General features: G+C 70.5%; 3 protein-coding genes across 3 annotated transcripts; all 3 read left to right on the top strand.

The window, feature by feature from the left end:
• The first annotated feature begins 948 nt into the window (after positions 1 to 948).
• On the top strand, positions 949 to 3,891 carry LOC142094091 (thrombospondin-3-like). The gene is made up of 7 exons (XM_075175931.1): positions 949 to 1,045; positions 2,202 to 2,408; positions 2,584 to 2,840; positions 2,924 to 3,026; positions 3,292 to 3,318; positions 3,634 to 3,716; positions 3,826 to 3,891. Exons 1-7 carry the CDS (start codon positions 949 to 951, stop codon positions 3,889 to 3,891), a joined length of 840 nt encoding a protein of 279 aa, XP_075032032.1.
• Positions 3,892 to 3,983: 92 nt separating this feature from the next.
• LOC142094299 (thrombospondin-3) lies at positions 3,984 to 9,414 on the top strand. Its single transcript, XM_075176300.1, has 16 exons — positions 3,984 to 4,111; positions 4,300 to 4,440; positions 4,629 to 4,706; positions 4,790 to 4,942; positions 5,069 to 5,179; positions 5,305 to 5,412; positions 5,652 to 5,811; positions 5,929 to 6,047; positions 6,199 to 6,251; positions 6,450 to 6,643; positions 6,719 to 6,897; positions 7,013 to 7,061; positions 7,244 to 7,440; positions 7,516 to 7,688; positions 8,738 to 8,877; positions 9,104 to 9,414. The coding sequence occupies exons 1-16, from the start codon at positions 4,022 to 4,024 to the stop codon at positions 9,160 to 9,162; spliced, it is 2,004 nt and encodes a 667-aa protein (XP_075032401.1). The 5' UTR covers positions 3,984 to 4,021; the 3' UTR covers positions 9,163 to 9,414.
• A 456-nt stretch (positions 9,415 to 9,870) lies between these two features.
• MUC1 (mucin 1, cell surface associated) lies at positions 9,871 to 16,935 on the top strand. Its single transcript, XM_075175929.1, has 8 exons — positions 9,871 to 10,397; positions 11,858 to 12,030; positions 12,923 to 14,103; positions 14,319 to 14,392; positions 14,504 to 14,646; positions 14,953 to 15,068; positions 15,175 to 15,321; positions 16,409 to 16,935. Exons 1-8 carry the CDS (start codon positions 9,871 to 9,873, stop codon positions 16,481 to 16,483), a joined length of 2,436 nt encoding a protein of 811 aa, XP_075032030.1. The 3' UTR covers positions 16,484 to 16,935.
• The last annotated feature ends 39 nt before the right edge of the window (positions 16,936 to 16,974 follow it).

Genomic DNA, 16,974 nt, shown 5'->3' with positions numbered 1-16,974 from the left:
CGAGCCGCTGGCGCGGCGCTGGGGCCGGGGGAGCGGGGCTGGGGCGGCCCCGGGGCTGGGCCCGGCCCGTTGTTATGGAGCCGGGGGAAACAGGAGTAAACACGGCCGGGGCGCCGCGGGCCGCCCGCCCGCCTTGGCCGGCGCTCAGCGGGGAGCGGCTCGGCCGGCCCGAGCATCCGCGGGCGGCGCGGCGGGCTCCGGCGGCACGGACCGGCCCGGACGCTGCCCGCGGGGCACCGCGCTGCCGTCGCCGCCCGAAGGCACGGCGGGGACCCCCCCGGCGCCCCCACTCCCTGTCCCTGCAGCCCGGGGCGGAGGGGCAGGAGCTGCCGGGATGAGCTCATTATGTTGCTCCGGGGCTTGGGCCGGGTCCCGGCGCTGATTTATGCCGCTGAGCGCTCTCCAGGCGGGCTGGCTCCGCTCGCTCCTTTCCCGCACGGGGAGCACCGCCCGGCCCGGGGGCTCCGCCTGCCCGGGGAGCACCGCCCGGCCCGGGGGCTGGCACCTCGGCGTGCGGCACCCCTGGCAAAGCAGCCCCGCGCCCTCGGCTGCCGGCGGCGGTCCCCGGCTCTCCCGGGCTGGGATGCTCCGGTGCTGCTGGGGCGGCTCTGGCTCTCGAGAAGGCGGCCCCAGACTGCCTGACCTCCCGGTGAACCGGCGCCTGCCACACTCAATTTCTGTGAGCGGGAGTCGCGCCAGGGGCGGGCAGCGCCAGGGCGGCCGGTGGGTCGCCCGCAGCCCCGGGCCCGGTGCGCCGCGCCCCGCCCCGCTCCTCTCCGCCGGCGGGGCTGCGGCCGGGCCGCCGCGGCCGAGCGCCCGCCGGGGTCCCCGGGATGCGCGCCCGTGATTGACGGCTCTTTGTTTCCTCCTCGCCGGCAGCGCCGGCCCCTCCCCGCTCGCGCCACCCCGCCCCGCCGCGCTCCGCTCCGCACCGGCGGCACCGGCGGCATGGGGGCACCGGCGGCCGCGGGGGGCCCGGCGCTCGGCGCGCTCCTGGCGCTGCTCCTGCTGGGCGCCGCCGGCGCAGCTCGCCACGGGCTGCAAGGTAAGGCTGCTGCCGGGCCGGGCCCCGGGGCGGCGGCGGGGCGGCCCCGACGGGGCGAGGCGGACGGGGCGCCCGGCCCGCTGCCAACCGGGAGGCGGCGGCTGAAGCCCCCCTGGCCCCGCCGCCGCCAGCGGGGGGCCCCCGGCCCCGCTCCCCAGCCCTGCTCCCCGGCCCGGGGCGGCTGACAGCGGCTCTGCTCGCCCTGGGAGGTCTGGCACCCGGGCTGCGGGCAGCGGGGGACAGAGGGACATTCATCCCCGGAGCTCGAGGCGGCCGCCGGCACCCCCGGGGCCGGCTCTGCCCGGGGGCAGCTCGGGGCAGGGAGCCGCCGGCCCCGCCTGGACGCCGGTGCCGATGCCGGCTCGGGGCGGCGGGCGGGCTCCGGCCCCGCCGCGCGGGTCAGCGGGGGCTGCCGGGGCCGCGGTGCGCGGCTGGGGCTTGCCCCGGGGTCGGGGCTCCTCCCGGTCCGCCCGGTGCGGTTGCACGGAGCAGACGGGCAGCCGAGCGGCGGCGGGACCGGGCTCTCCGTGCTTTCCCGGAGCGCCCCGGGCTGGTGCCGAGGGCCGGGCCGTCCCTGCGGAGGCTCCCGGTCCCGCTGCGCCTTGGCGGGGCGGCCGCGGTCGCGGCTCCGCGTCGTCCGCCGGGGCCGGCCCCGGGGGCGTGCTCCGCGCTGCCCCCGCAGCTCCACGCGAGCTGCGTCCCCGCTCCGCTCGCGATCCCGCGGGGCCGGACCGGCTCGCCCAGCCCTGCCCGCCCCGGCTGCGGGATGCTCGGGGCCCGGGGCGCTGCAGCCGCCCCCGCGGGGAAGCCCCGGCTGCGGAGCGGGGGAGCAGGGCAGGCTCCGGGCCGGGGACCCCGCTGGGCCGCCGGTCCCGCCGGTGACGGGGGCTCCGCGGGTCCCTCTCGGCGGTGCGGCCGCGGCGCTGCCGGTCCTGGAGCGCCACCGCGCGGGGCCGGGGCCGGGGCTGGGCGGGGCCCGGAGCCCCCGGGGCTTCCCCGGCCCCCCCGGGGCCCGGCGGTGCAGGGATCCCCCCCGGGGTCTGGGCGGGCTTGCAGCGGGCCGGGCCGCGATGCCCCGCACCGGGCATCTCCGCGCTCCTGCGGCCGGAGCTGCGGCTGTCGGTCAGGATGCGACCCCCGTGCTTGGCTCCCGCAGTCATCGACCTGCTGATGGTGAGCGAGGCCCGGCAGATGGCCAGTATAACGCACAAGATCCGGATGGAGCTCCTGACCGTTAATGACGTTTACCTCCTCTCCACCTTCCGCCTGCCTCCCAAGCAGGGGGGGACCCTCTTCGGCCTCTACTCCAAGAAGGACAACACGAGGTGGCTGGAGGTCTCCGTGGTGGGGAAGATCAACAAAGGTGGGTACCGGCTGCGTGGGGACGTGCTGGCCCTGGTCTTGCCGTGATGCTCAGAGAGAAATGGAGACCAAGTTCCTGCCGTCCGCGGGGCCTACTGGGGAGAGCAGCGGGATGTACGTGGGTCCCGGGGGCTGCTGGCGCTGGAGGGGAGAGCTGACGGCCCCTTCCTCCGCAGTCCTGGTGCGCTACCTGCGAGAAGACAACAAGCTGCACTCGGTCAACCTGCAGCACGCGCACGTGGCGGATGGGCAGAGCCACACTATCATCGTGCGCCTGAGCGGGCTGCGCGGCGACATGCTGAGCGTGGAGCTCTACGTTGACTGCAAGCAGATGGACTCCAGCGTGGGGCTGCCCGAGCTGTCGGAGATCCCCCTGGCAGAGGTGGAGTCCATCGAGATGCGCACGGGGCAGAAGGCCTACCAGAGGATGCAGGTGAGTGCCAAGACCCCCCCCCGTGCACCCCTGGGGACAGGCAGAGCCCCCCATGGCTGACTGCGTCTCCCCTTGTACATCAGGGGTTCGTGGAGTCGATGAAGCTGATCCTGGGAGGGTCCATGAGCCGCGTCGGGGCCCTGAGCGAGTGCCCTTTCCAAGGAGACGAGTCCATTCACAGTGCAGGTAACGGCACGTCCATGCCCTGTGCCGAGCAGGGGCAGCGCGGAGGGCTTACGGGGTCACCCATGCATGCTCCGTGCTGTGGCACGTGGAGGTGGGAGGTGACAGCACACCACACAGAGGGGTGCTCCTGCTCTCCCGGTCCAGGTGTCCCCACGCAGGTGGGAGCTCCTGCACTGTGCACGCGCTGACCAGGAGCAACCGTGCAAGGTGACGCTGCTGGGCTTTGGTGCCAGCATGCGGTAATATCTCATCTCTCTCCTTGCAGTGACAAGCGTGCTGGCATCCATCCTGGGTAAGTCCCTGCTCTGCTTCCCCCTTTCCCTGGCGTGAGGGCGATGGCAGCGTTTGGGGCTCCACGGAGACAGAAAACCCTCCGCAGCCTGTCCCAGTGCCCCAAGTGCCTGCAGGGCCCCAGGATGGGGTGGAACAGAGAGCATGGGGTGTGCTACAGGGGAAGGGGTCCTGTGTGGACCAGGGAGGAGGAGGAAGAGCCATTGGCTGTCTTGTCCTCCCGGTTTGGTGCCGGGAGGCAGAACAATCCCCAGCCCATGGCCCCGGGAGCCTGTGCCTGTCCTGGGGCTGACCTTGTCCTTTCTGCTCCTGGCAGGCGAGCAGACCAAGGCGCTGGTCACGCAGCTGACCCTCTTCAACCGGGTCCTGACTGAGCTACGGGAAGATATTAGGGACCAGGTGAGGCGGTGGGGTGGTATCAGCTCTCCCCGGGCTGGGTTTGCCCGAGAGCAGGGTTCCAGCCAGTACACTGCATCCCCCCGACGCTCTGTGCTCTGCTGTCTTGCAGGTGAAGGAGATGTCTCTGATCCGCAACACCATCATGGAGTGCCAGGTCTGCGGTGAGTGCTGGTGAGGCTCTGCTCCCACCTCAGGGGGCAAAGGGCCGCCCCGTCTCACCCCCTGCCCGGCCCTTCCTCTTCTCAGGCTTCCATGAGCACCGGTCCCGCTGCAACCCCAACCCCTGCTTCAGCGGCGTGGACTGCATGGAGACGTACGAGTACCCCGGGTACCGCTGCGGGCCCTGCCCGCCGGGGCTGGAGGGCAACGGCACGCACTGCGCCGACATCGATGAGGTGGGCACGCACCTGGGACGGGTCAGCAGGCGACGCCTGAGCCCCAGCGCTGCCAGAGCAGCGCGGGCAGATGATGCTTCCCCTCTCCGGACGCATCCTCAAGCCGGGGAAGGGCCCTGCCGGGACACACCCTGGCGTGCAGAATGCCGTGCCCGAGGGTGAAGCCTTTCTCTCCCCCCGTGCCACAGTGCGCTTATGCCAACCCCTGCTTCCCCGGCTCCAAGTGCATCAACACGGCCCCTGGCTTCCGCTGCGAGCCCTGTCCCCGCGGTTATCGGGGCAACACCGTCTCTGGCGTGGGGGCTGACTACGCGAGGGCCAGCAAGCAGGTGAGTGCGGTGCCACGGGACTTGGCCGGGTCCGCGTGGGCACTCCGGGCTGCTGAGCCATGGGGATGGGTGGAGGATGCTGTGCCTGCCAGGGGAGGGCAGCTTTTTCCCCAGGCGGGGCACAGGCATGGGCAGAGCTGCAGGCAGGGAAAGGCCCCGGGTGACCGTTTCTCCCGTGCTGCTCGCAGGTTTGCACGGATATTGATGAATGCAACGATGGAAACAACGGGGGCTGCGACCCCAACTCCATCTGCACCAACACGCTGGTGAGCAGAGCTGCCGCGCTCCCCCGCCTGGCATTGGGGGCTGCTCTGCTCCCCTAATCCTGCCCCTGCCCTCTCTCTCCCAGGGCTCCTACAAGTGTGGTCCCTGCAAGTCAGGGTTTGTGGGGAATCAAACGTCCGGCTGCGTCCTGCAGAAGTCCTGCAGCACTCCCACCTCCAACCCCTGCGACATCAACGGCTTCTGCGTGTTCGAGAGGAATGGTGAAATTTCCTGTGCGGTGAGTGGGGGACGGGGGCAGGGGGACGGCGAAGCGGGGGGGTGCAGGGGGTATCGGCACGGGCAGCAGTTGGTCCTGCCAGGGGCCCTTCCCCGCTTTTCAGCCCGTGATTTCTTCTTTCTTCAGTGCAACGTAGGCTGGGCTGGCAACGGCAACGTGTGTGGGCAAGACACGGACCTTGACGGCTACCCGGACGAGCCCCTGCCCTGCATTGACAATAACAAGCACTGCAAGCAGGTGGGTGTCCCAGAGAGGGAGGGCAGCATCCTCGGGCAGGGGGTGCCGGGGCTCGGGGAGCCTGTGGCAGGGCTGTGCTTCAGACGTCATCTCCTCCCCGTCTTTAACGCTGCCTGTGCCCGCAGGACAATTGCCGCCTGACACCAAATTCGGGGCAGGAGGACGCCGATAATGACGGCATTGGGGACCAGTGTGATGATGACGCCGATGGCGATGGCATCAAGAACGTGGAGGTGGCTGTGCTGGGTGGGCGGGATGTGCCTGTGGCTCTGGGGACCGTGCTGGGCAAAGGGCTTCTCACTTTGGCTTGGTGCTGATGCCCTCAAGATCCTTCTCCTGGGGGTCAGCAGGCTCTGGGATGGTCTTACTCGGCGTGCTGGAGGAGATGTCCTCCCGCCCTGAGCTGTGTGGGACTGTGGCCTCTTGTCTGCCAGCCACTGCAGCGCGGACATCCCTGTCCTCTTCCCCGCAGGACAACTGCCGGCTCTTCCCCAACAAGGACCAGCAGAACTCAGACACTGACTCCTTCGGGGATGCCTGCGACAACTGCCCCAATGTGCCCAATAACGACCAGCGGGACACGGACAGCAACGGCGAGGGGGACGCTTGCGATAATGACATCGATGGGGACGGTGAGCGGCTCTCGGGGCTGGCCTGGCTGCGCGGGGCCGGGGCTGCTCGCAGAGCAGGGATGCTGTCACGCCAGTTTTGGGGGGGGTGAGGGCATCCACCCGGCGCTGTCCTTGCAGGGATTCCCAACATGCTGGATAACTGCCCCAAGGTGCCCAACCCGCTGCAGACGGACCGGGACGAGGACGGCGTCGGGGACGCCTGTGACAGTTGCCCTGAAATGAGCAACCCCACTCAGGTATGGCCGGGGCTGGGCAGCGCAGGCTGGGGCAGCGGGCCCGGGGTGTGCAGGACCCTGCCCAGTGTGGGGGGCGGGGGGTCCTCCTGCAGCACAGCTGGGTCCCCTCGCCCCAGGGTGTCCGCTGAACTAGGGCTCTGGTCTCCTCCAGACAGATATGGACAGCGACCTGGTAGGAGACATCTGTGACACCAACGAGGACAGGTGGGGACCGCGCTGCTGCGGGTCACCTCCCCGTCCCTGTCCTGTCCCATCCTGTCCCGTCCCTGGGGGCAGAGCTGGGTTCCCAGCTCGGGGGCCTGGGAGGAGGGACGACGGGGTTTTTGGGATCGGCAAGGGTGCTGGGACGCGGTGCCGGGTCCCCGGTTTGTAGCGCTGCTCTGACCCCATTCTTGCTCCCAGCGATGGGGATGGGCATCAGGACACCAAGGACAACTGCGCTGAGATACCCAACAGCTCCCAGCTGGACTCGGACAACGACGGGCTGGGAGATGACTGTGACAACGATGACGACAACGATGGCATCCCTGACTACACGGCACCTGGGCCAGACAACTGCCGCCTCATCCCCAACCCCAACCAGAAGGACTCGGACGGTGGGTGGGGGGCGGGTGGGAGGAGGCAGAGCCGCCTGGGCTCAGCCCAGCCCTGACCGGGGTGCGTGTCCCCAGGGAACGGCGTGGGCGATGTGTGCGAGGAGGACTTTGACAATGACACGGTGGTGGACCAGCTGGACGTGTGCCCCGAGAGCGCCGAGGTGACGCTGACCGACTTCCGCGCCTACCAGACCGTCATCCTTGACCCCGAGGGGGACGCCCAGATCGATCCCAACTGGGTTGTCCTCAACCAGGTGTGGGTGCTGCCCCCCGTGTTTCTGGGGACTGCGCTGCCGGGGTGGGAACAGAGGGTGACCGGGAGGTCCCGGGGGCTGCTGGGGATGCCCCTCACCCAGCTGTCCCCCACAGGGCATGGAGATCGTGCAGACCATGAACAGTGACCCAGGCTTGGCTGTTGGTAAGAAATGCTCTCCCACCTGCAGACCCCGTGGGGCAGCCCCCCTGCTCCTGTCCCCCTGCGCTGGGGGGTGAGGGCCGGTTCTTTGACCCACAAAGGGGTGAAGGGTGGGCTGGAGGGAGCAGGGATGTGGGGTCCCGTGCTGGGGGAGAGGGCTCCTTGCAGCATTTGCCCGTCTGTAGGCTACACGGCCTTCAATGGGGTGGACTTCGAGGGCACCTTCCACGTCAACACCGTCACTGATGATGACTACGCCGGCTTCATCTTCAGCTACCAGGACAGCGCCAGCTTCTACGTGGTGATGTGGAAGCAAACGGAGCAGACGTACTGGCAGGCCACCCCCTTCCGCGCCGTGGCAGAGCCAGGGCTGCAGCTCAAGGTGGGTGCTGGCCATCCCATGGGCCGGGTTGGGCCCCCCCAGCCGGGTCCCCCCTGACACCCTGTGCACCCACAGGCAGTGAAGTCCTCGACAGGCCCTGGGGAGCACCTGCGCAACGCGCTGTGGCACACGGGCCACACGCCCGACCACGTCCGCCTGCTCTGGAAGGACCCACGCAACGTGGGCTGGCGGGACAAGACATCCTACCGCTGGCAGCTGGCGCACAGGCCCCAGGTGGGCTACATCAGGTGAGCGGGGGCCAGGCACGGGGGGGCACGGACGCTGGCCACCGTGTAGGGGGAGGATGCTGGCTGTTGGGAGGGGGTTGAGCCCTGGTGGCACCCAGCCCTGGTGGGACCCAGCCCTGGTGGGACCCAGCCGTGGCGGGACCCAGCCCTGGCGGGACCACACCAGTGGGGGATGCTGGCCGTTGGGAGGGGGTCCCCCTCAGTGGGGCCACCCTGGTGGCGATGCTGGCTGTTGGGTGGGGTCCAGCCCCGGTGGGTCCACACCAGTGGGGGGATGTCGGCCATTGGGTCTGGGGTCGCCCCTGGTGTGGCCACCCTCAGTGGGGCCACCCTGGTGGGGAGGATGCTGGCCGTTGGGACTGAGGTCCCCCTCGGTGTAGCCACCCTCGTAGGGAGGATGCTGGCCATGGGGAGGGGTCCAGCCCCGGTGAGACCACACCGGTGAGGGAATGCTGGCCGTTGGGAGGGGGTCCCCCCCTCGGTGGGGCCACCCTGGGGAGGATGCCGGCCGTTGGGAGGGGTCCCGCCCTGGTGTGGTCCAGCCCTAGGGGGGAGGATGCTGGCCGTGGGGAGGGGTCCTGCCCCGGCGGGACCGCACCGGTGAGGGGATGCCGGCCGTGGGGAGGGGTCCTGGCCCGGTGCGGCCGCGGGCGCGTTTCCCCTTTAAGGATCCCGTCGGGGCGGCCGCCGCGGGGGGGGGCTCCGCGGGCCGGGCCCGTCCGCCCCGCCGGGCCCCCGCGGCTATTGTCCCGTCGCCATGGCGACCCCGCCGGCCCCCGGCGCCTTTCACATGCAAAGCGCCCGACAAAGGCGGCGGGGCCGGGACGGGGGCGGCGCGGGGGGCTCCATCCCGGCCCCGGCGGGGGGCCCCGGTCCGGGGGTCCAGCCCCGGCGGGATGCCCCGGCCCGGTGCCTCCATCCCACCCCGGGGCAGGATGCTCCGTCCCCAGTCCGGTGCCCACATCCCTGGGTCGGGATGCCCGGCGCTGGCCCCAGTGGGGTCCCGGTGGGGTCCCTCGCTGACCGGCCGGGCCGTTCCCCTCCCGCAGGGTGCGGCTGTACGAGGGGCCGCGGCTGGTGGCCGACTCCGGGGTGATCATCGACACCACCATGCGCGGGGGGCGGCTGGGGGTCTTCTGCTTCTCCCAGGAGAACATCATCTGGTCCAACCTGCAGTACCGCTGCAACGGTGAGCACCGGGCCCCCCCGCGCCGCGGGGACACCGGGGCCCCGCAGCACCGAGGAGGGGGCCGAGAGCTCGCAGAGCATCTCCTCCCTCGGCCCTGCTGCGGGGGGTCGGTCCGTCGGTCCTGGGCCGGGGGTCTGCGGGACCCGGCGCGGGGCTCTCCCGCTTTACCGGGGCTTGCCCCCCCCCCCCCCGGCTCCCTGACGCTCTCCCCGCTCTCGCCCTGTAGACACGATCCCCGCCGACTTCGAGCCCTTCCGCCGGTTCCTGCTGGAGGGACGCGAGTGAGCGGCCGCGCCCGGCCCGGGCCACCCCGCCAGCGGCACCCGGGGGCGCTCCGGGCCCCGCAGCCCCTCCCGGCCGGGCCCCGCTCCCGGCCCCCCGCGGACTTTGCACTGCCGGTACCGGCGCGTGCGGCCGGCAGCGGGGCGAGCGGGGCCCCGCGGGTGGCGGGGCTGCCCCCCCCCGCCCTGCCCTGGGCGCTGCCCGCTGCTGCGGTCCCTGCCCGAAGTCTGGCCATAAAGTTTTGAGTGTTTTCTAGCCTGCGCGCCCGGTTCCTGGGGGGGCCCCGGGGCCCCAAGCGGGCACCGGGGCCCCCCCTGTGCTCTCGGCTCCGTCCCTCGCCGTCCTCCCGGTGGTCCTCGCGGGGGTGGGGGGGGAGCCCGGTGCTCGGCCGGTCCCACCGGCGGAGCCCGTGGCGGCGGGAGGCCGGGACGAGTGCAATATTGGTAGGCGAGAGCACAACACTGCACCGCATCCCGTCCCTCCTGCCGCCCCGGAGGGAGCGGAGCCGCCGCCGCCGCCGCTCGGGCCGCTCCGTGGGAACTGCGCGGCGCGCGCCGAGCCCCGGCGGCAGTGCCCGGTCGCCATGGCGACGGGTGTCCCGGCAACGCGGCGGAATGTGCCCCCCCCCCCCCGCCCCGCCCCGGAGCGCGCGGGGCCGGCACCGGCACCGGCCCCGGCCCGGCCCCCCCCCCCCGCCCCGCGGCGGCGACAATGGGCGCGGCGGCCCCCGGCCCCCCTCTTAAAAGGGCAACGCGGCGGCCGCGGGGCAGCCCCGCCGGTGCCGGTGCCTGGGCGAGCGCGGTCCGCTGCCCGTTCCCACCCCGAGGCCGCAGCGGGACCGGGACGGGCACTGCCCGGGGGGGGCTGGGGCATCGCTGCGCGCACCTGTGCGGGGCCGCGGCGGGTGAAATCACCGCTTGGTACCGAGCGCCTCCCGTCCCGTCCGCCCTGCGGGGGGTGCACGGCGGGGCGGGGCTCGTGCCGCCCTCCCGGCTGCGAGGGGCGTCTGCGGGGCCCCGCTCCCGATCCCGCTCCCGGTCCCGGTCCCACTCGGCGGAACCGGGGCGCGGGGCGAGCGTTGTGCGGGGCCGGGCCCGCCAGGGGGCGCCGCAGCTCAAGCGCCGCCGGGCGGGAGGGGGGCGCGCGTGGGGCGGCCGCGGGCGTGCACGGGCCGTGGGGATGGGGCGGCCCGGGACCCCCTGGCCCCCCTCAGCCCTGCGGGCACGCGTGGGTGCCAGGTACGGCCGGCCCGGCCGCACGGCTCCCGAGCTCGCTGCTGGTGACTGGGGTTGTTGCCGTGGGCTGGCGTGGGAGGGCGGCTGCTGGGGTGCCCTCGGGGGACCGGGACGCAGCTCTGCTTTCCCTCGGCTCCCCCACGCAGCGTGTCCTCCGTGGTTTTCCGTTAAGAGGAGTATCGCAGACCGTAAACCCTTAAACTCTGAGCAGGCAGGGGGGGCTGGGGGAGGGCTCCCGGGGACACGGGGCCGGGAGCTGCTGAACGGCAGCCGGGAGCCGGGGTTGGCACCACGAGCAGAACGTGGCGGGTGTGGGAGGGCGCAGCGACCCGGGCGAGGGCAGTGGGGGTCAGCATCACTGTGCGGGAATCCCCTCGGCTGAGGGGTTTCAGGGAGATCGTGTTCGCCCAGTTTGGCTGCCGGTCCCCTGCCCGTGCCCTGCCCACGTTCCCCTTGCCTGGCACCAAGGCTGTGGACCCCGCCGAGGGATTGGGTGCAGCTGGGTCCCATCGCACCCGTGCTGACGCCCAGGCCACCCTTCCCTGCCCCGCTGTTACTGCAGCGCGGAAGGTCCCCCCTTCTCTGCTCCTTTTGCACCAACACCTCGGAAACGCCCCGGCACAGCTGGGGTGGCCGTTCAGCTCCACACCCGGCCGGGCAGGATGCCGGGCTTAGGGGCCCCCGCCAAGCCCTTCCTGGAAATTGGGGCCCTCCCCAGGAATCGGAGCTCTCCCACAGGGCAGGGGCAGGGAGGGACCAGAAAGGCTGGTGTGGTCCGGCCGTGCCAGGAGCACGTGTCACCGGTGAGGATGGGGGCTCTGCACCCTGGCACGGGTGGCACCTGGTACCTCTGGGGTGGAGCATCAGCATCCGGCTTGGCACTGGGCATCAGGTTGGGCCAGGGGCCGCATGCTGAGTGGGAAGAGGGTCTTGTGCCCAGTGGGGCCCTCCTGCCCAGGGGGGGCCCTGGGACCTGGCGGGGAGGTTACTGGGAGGTACTGGGATTTCATGGGGCCCTGGGCCCCACCTGCGTAAGCATTTCAGGGGGGGATCACCGGCATTTATTTGAGTGTAGGGTGAGGCAGTGGCCGGCTGGTAATGATTAACCCCAGGCCGAGCCAAAGTATGAGCCCCCCCCACCCCAAAGCGAGGGGCTGGGGGGCTCCGTCCCCCCCCATGCTTCCCACCAGGTCTTGGGGGCCGTAGCTCAGCCCATGGGGCTGAGTAGATGCTGCCCCCCCATCCCTGCCCGGGGACGCCCAGCTGCTGCCCCTTCCCCGTGCCCCCACCTGAGGCTGCGTGCACCTGCTGGATGGGGGAGCATGGGGGACCCCACCCAGGGGAAGGATGCCGTGGGGGCCCTATCAGTGAGGCGGCACCCCTGTGCCCTGCACCAAGTGGAGTGGAGGGACCCCCCCCTCCCCGGGGCTGGCGGTGGGGTGGGGCCTCCCCACCTGCTCCAGGTGCTCTATAAAGCTCCCGCCGCTGCCGAGCCGCCAGTTCCTGATCCCTGGATTGCAGAGCGCGCCGCCGGCTAACGGGAGAGCAGCCGCCGCAGAGCACCGAGAGGTGCCGAGACCCCCCGGGACGAGCCCCATGGCGTTCACCGCCCTTCTGCTGCTGATGCTGGGCGCAGGTGAGGGGCGGCTGGGGCCGGTGGGACCCCAAGACGGAGGAAGCTGGGCTGGGACCCAGGCGAGCAGGGAGGTAACGGGGCAGGGGGACAGAAGCAGGATCCTCTGGGCTGCTTTCTGAGCGGGGACCAGGGGACGCCAGAGCCGGTGGCCCACGGCACCCCAGCAGCAGGGACATCGCCATCTCTCCTGGTCTGGCCCCGGTGTGCAGCACCCCAGGGCTTGTTGTCCCCAGCAAAGCTGGGGACCTTGCAGTGGCCGTGGCCCCTCTTAGCCGTGTCCGAAAGGATCAGCCGGGGCTGGGCAGCCGGGCTGTGCCGGGGCCAGCCGGAGCAGGCTGTGCCCAGGGCTCGCAGGCTGGTATGCAGGTGTGTCTCGGTGAGCCGTCTGGACCCCGGGCTCTCCTCCAGTGCCGCCGGCTCCTGCGGCACCCGCTGGGAAACCGCCCGGGAGCCGCCTGCGCTGGCCAGCAGCCAGGCCATGTGGGTCTGGGGGGGTGTGGGTGGCACCTCACCTTCCCAGCCCAGCGACCCGCAGCAAAGGCGGTTTTATCAGGGTGGGGGGGCTGTGCCTGGGTCCCCCAGTGTGGCAGGGTCCCCTCAGGAGCAGGGGGGATCTGCAGGGCTGGACATGGAGCTGGTGCCAGCTGCCTAGGCGACACCGCCCGGACTCTTGGTAGTGCCATGTGTGCCCAGCAACAAGCCCCAGTTGTGGGGTATTTCTGAAGGTCTTGGCCTTGTGGGCAGCTGGAGCTGCTGGTGGTCAGCTCCTGGAGGTTGCAGTGCTTCTCGGTACCTTGTGGCACAGGGGTGTCCAGCCAAGGAGCCATGTTGTGTCAAACCTTCCCAAACTGGTGCTGCAGTCCCATCCGCTGACTCCTGGTGTTTCCTCTAGGTACCATGGCCGCCCCCGAGACCACCACGGAGACAATCATGACTGACACAACCGCCATGGAGACCACCATGACTGACACAACCACCATGGAGACCACCATAACTGACACAACCCCCACGGAGACCAGCACAACTGACACAACCACCAGAGAGACAACTAGGACTGACATGACCACCACAGGGACAACGACCAAGACAACCACCATAGGGATGACCACCAAGATGACCACCATCCCCACGACCGTGATCTCCAAAAACACAAGCAGGAACAGGACCCAAACCTCCGTCTCCTCCCACACCACAGTCTCCCCCGCCACAGCCAACACCACAAAGTTCCAGTCCAGCAACAGCTCCGCAGCACCCGACACAGCCAAGAGCACCGCAGCGTCCGTCTCTACCAGAACTGCCATCTCCCACACCAATGCCACCGCGAAGAGCAGCAGCGGGGCCCCCCACTTCGGCACCAACGCAACCAACAGCAGCTCCGTGGCTCCCACCTCCGTGGCTCCCACCTCCCCCACAGGTGGTAGCACAGCGATCCCCATCTCCCACACCAATGCCACCGCGAAGAGCAGCAGCGGGGTCCCCCACATTGGCACCAACACAACCAAGAGCAGCTCCGTGGCTCCCACCTCCCCCACAGGTGGTAGCACAGCGATCCCCATCTCCCACACCAATGCCACCGCGAAGAGCAGCAGCGGGGCCCCCCACTTCGGCACCAACGCAACCAACAGCAGCTCCGTGGCTCCCACCTCCGTGGCTCCCACCTCCCCCACAGGTGGTAGCACGGTGATCCCCATCTCCCACACCAATGCCACCGTGAACAGCAGCAGCAGGGTCCCCCACTTTGGCACCAACACAACCAACAGCAGCTCTGTGGCTCCCACCTCCCCCACAGGTGGTAGCACGGCGATCCCCATCTCCAGCACCAAAGGCAACAGGAGCAGCAGCACTCAGGTCACCCCCATGCGGAAAACCTCTGCCACCGCCCAGGGCAGCACGACTCCCAGGCAGAGCCCCACGACTGTGCTGGGCGGCGGCAGTGGTCCCAACCCCACCGCGGTCCAGCTGCTCCTCCGTATCCCGCTGTCCTTCCACATCCTCAACATGATCTTCAACGAGAGCCTGCGCGACCCCACGTCAAAGGACTACAGGAGGCTGAGCCACGCTGTCTTGACCATGGTGAGTCCCCGCCATGCCCGCGGGCTGCCCCGGGCAAGCAAAGACCCCCCCGGTCTGTGCTGGGAAGGAGCCGCCTCCAGTTGGGGCTCCCCGTGAAAGTGCCCTGAGCATCTGCTCTGCCAGCCGCTTTGGTCCTGCGAGGGGGTGCAGCGAGGGGTTGGGAGGGAGGGGGTGTCTGCCGGGGAGGTGGCCATCACCCCCATGCTTTGTTCCAGTTCGAACACGTCTTTGGCTGCGCGAGCTGCATAGGCGGGCAGACCTACAAGGGCTGCAGCGAGCTCCATTTCAGGTGAGCGGGCCAGCGGCTCCGGCTGCAGAGGCCGACATGTCCCGGCTGCATGGTGCAGAGCCCCTCGCGGGGGGCGGCGATCCGGGCGCTAACGCCTCCTCTCACGGACAGCCAAGGCTCGGTGGAGGTGCAGTCCACCCTCGTGTTTGGGCACGGCGATGACACCATCACAGCCGACGTCGCTGTGCAGCAGCTGAGGGACAACCTGAACCAGAGCGGCTTCATCATGGGCCTGCAGCTGGCCAGCATCCAGAGTGAGCGGGAGCTTCGGGCTGGGGATGCGAGGGCGGATGGAGCCCCGGGGGGGTGCTCTGGGGGGGGCTCCGCAAGTGCTGCCGCATCCTGGCCGGGGCAGGGAGGCTCCTTGGTGGTGGGACAGGCTCAGGGCTTGCAGCCGGCAGAGCCAATGCAGTTTCCCCGTGGCGGCCAGCACTGGGAAGACAAACTGGACCCTGTGGAGGAGGGCTCATCCCCTCGCGCCCCATCCTGGGGGTCTTTTCAGGGCTGTTTGTCCCACGGCTCTGCCCAGCGGCGCAGACACGGCTGTGGTCCTCTTTCAGGCACTGTGGGGGTGATGTGCCCGGCACCGGTGCCTGAGGTCCCAGGTTGGGGCATTGCTCTGCTGGTCCTGGTCTGCATCCTGCTGCTGCTGAGCATCCTCATCTGCCTTCTGCTGGTGAGCCCCCTGTCCCCATCCCTGTCCTCCTCTGCCTTCTGCTGGTGGGTTCCCTGTCCCTGTCCCCATGCCGTCAAACCCCTGACCCCTTCCCTCTCCCCCCCAGACCACCTGCAGCTGCCGCCGGAAAAGCCGAGGGAAGCTGGACCTGTTCAGCACGAAGGACTCCTACCACCCCATGGCCGAGTACCCCCCGTACCAGAGCCATGGGCGCTACGTGCCACCCAACAGCAAGCCCAACCCCTACAGCCAAGTGAGAGCCGAGTGCCACCGTCCCCAGGGCTGCTCACGTCCGGCGTCCCAGCTGCTGCGGGGCTGGGGTGGTGCGGGGGAAGGTGTTTTCGGTGCAGGCGGGTAGCTGGGCAGGTCCCTTGGCCGCTGGGTTAATGGCTAACGGGAGCCAGTGGGGCAGGGGACGGGTGGCCCTGGGAGCCCGCCCCACGCCGGTCCCCCCCCCCGGCTGGGAGGTGAGCATAACTTTCACGCCTGGATGGAGCAACGGCGCTGGGCGCGCGGCCGGCGCTGGCAGACCCGGCCCGGCTTTGCGGAGCTCCCCGTGTCCTTGGGCGGCTGCTCCCCCTGGCCTCCCCCCCCCGGGCAGGGGGTTCGCTGCCCACCCCCACTGCCCCTTCTAGGCTCAGCCGCACCCCAGCCAGACCCTCGCATCTGCCGGAGTCGGGGCACCCTTCTGCCGTGGACGGGGAGTGGGGTTGGGGCTGGGGCCGGGGCAGTGCAGGGGTGGCGGGGGGCTGATCCCCGTATCCTGCACCCCGTATCCTGCACCAGCGGCTCTGAAACCAGAGCTGCAGCATCAGGAGCTGCCCGCACACGCAAAGGGCACGGTTCCCCCAAGTGATGAGGGGTTTTGGGGGGCCGGCCCCGTCCCCCCCCGGTGCGCTGCGCTCCCCTGCGTGCCAGTGCTGCGGGCGGGGGGCCGTATCCAGCTGCTTGGCTCCGTGTGAGCAGCTCAGCCTGTTCAAATACCAGGGGCCTGGGTAAATATTTACCTTTGCTCTTGCTGGGCAGGGTTATTGCGCAGGAGGGAGGAACACGTCCGGGGCCGCTTCGGCTCCTCTGCCAGCTCCTGGGCTCGGGGTGCCCATGGGGGCTCTGGGTGGTGCCCATGGGGGCTCTGGGTGGTGCCCGTGGTGCCTGTGGCAGCTGCCCACCGTGCGGGGGGGGGGGATGCATTTTTTTGGCTGAGGACAGCACCCGGTTGTCCGTGGTGCCCATGGTGATGGTGTGGGGGTTCCCCCGCTGCCCCCGGGTGGGGGCTGAGAAGGGGGCTCAGCCCGGCCCCTCCCCAGCCCGGCTCTGACGCCCCACTGCTCCTTCCCCAGGTGGCCAGCAGCAACGGCCCGGGGGCCGGCACCTTCACCTACACCAACCCTGCCACCACCTCCGACAACCTCTGAGGGACGCGCTGGGACGGAGGGGAAGGGGCGGCCGTGGCCCCCCACTGCCGGGGGAGCAGCACCGGCCCCGGGTGTGTCCCCCGGTGCTGCTGGGCCCCTCGCCGCAGGCAGCGGGAGCCGGATGGTTCTGGAGCAGCCGGATTCATGCGCATGACAGAACTGGACAAAGAAAGATTTGGGGCGGGAAGGAGGGTCCCCCGCACCCCCTGGCTCCCGCGCTCCCTCAGCTGTGCACCCCCTGCTCCATGCCATGGGTGGGGGGGGCCGGGCTCGCACACCCCCCCCCCGCGTTCACCCCTGAGGGTTCAATTGCTCTTTTTGTGGTGTTATTTTGTATAAATATATATATGGGGTGTCGGCGCGGGGTGCGGCTCGTCAGGGAAGCGGGGTGGCAGGGTCCGCGGCTGTGGTGTATTTATCGCATTTCACAATAAAAGGATGGGTGCAGTCGGGCTTTGTGTCCCATGGGGCTGCGGCGATACCGTGGGGGC

The sequence above is a fragment of the Calonectris borealis genome, chromosome 29 (assembly GCF_964195595.1).
Source record: "Calonectris borealis chromosome 29, bCalBor7.hap1.2, whole genome shotgun sequence".
In the NCBI taxonomy this organism is placed as follows: Eukaryota; Metazoa; Chordata; class Aves; order Procellariiformes; family Procellariidae; genus Calonectris; species Calonectris borealis.
This window is presented reverse-complemented; position numbering and strand designations above follow the sequence as displayed.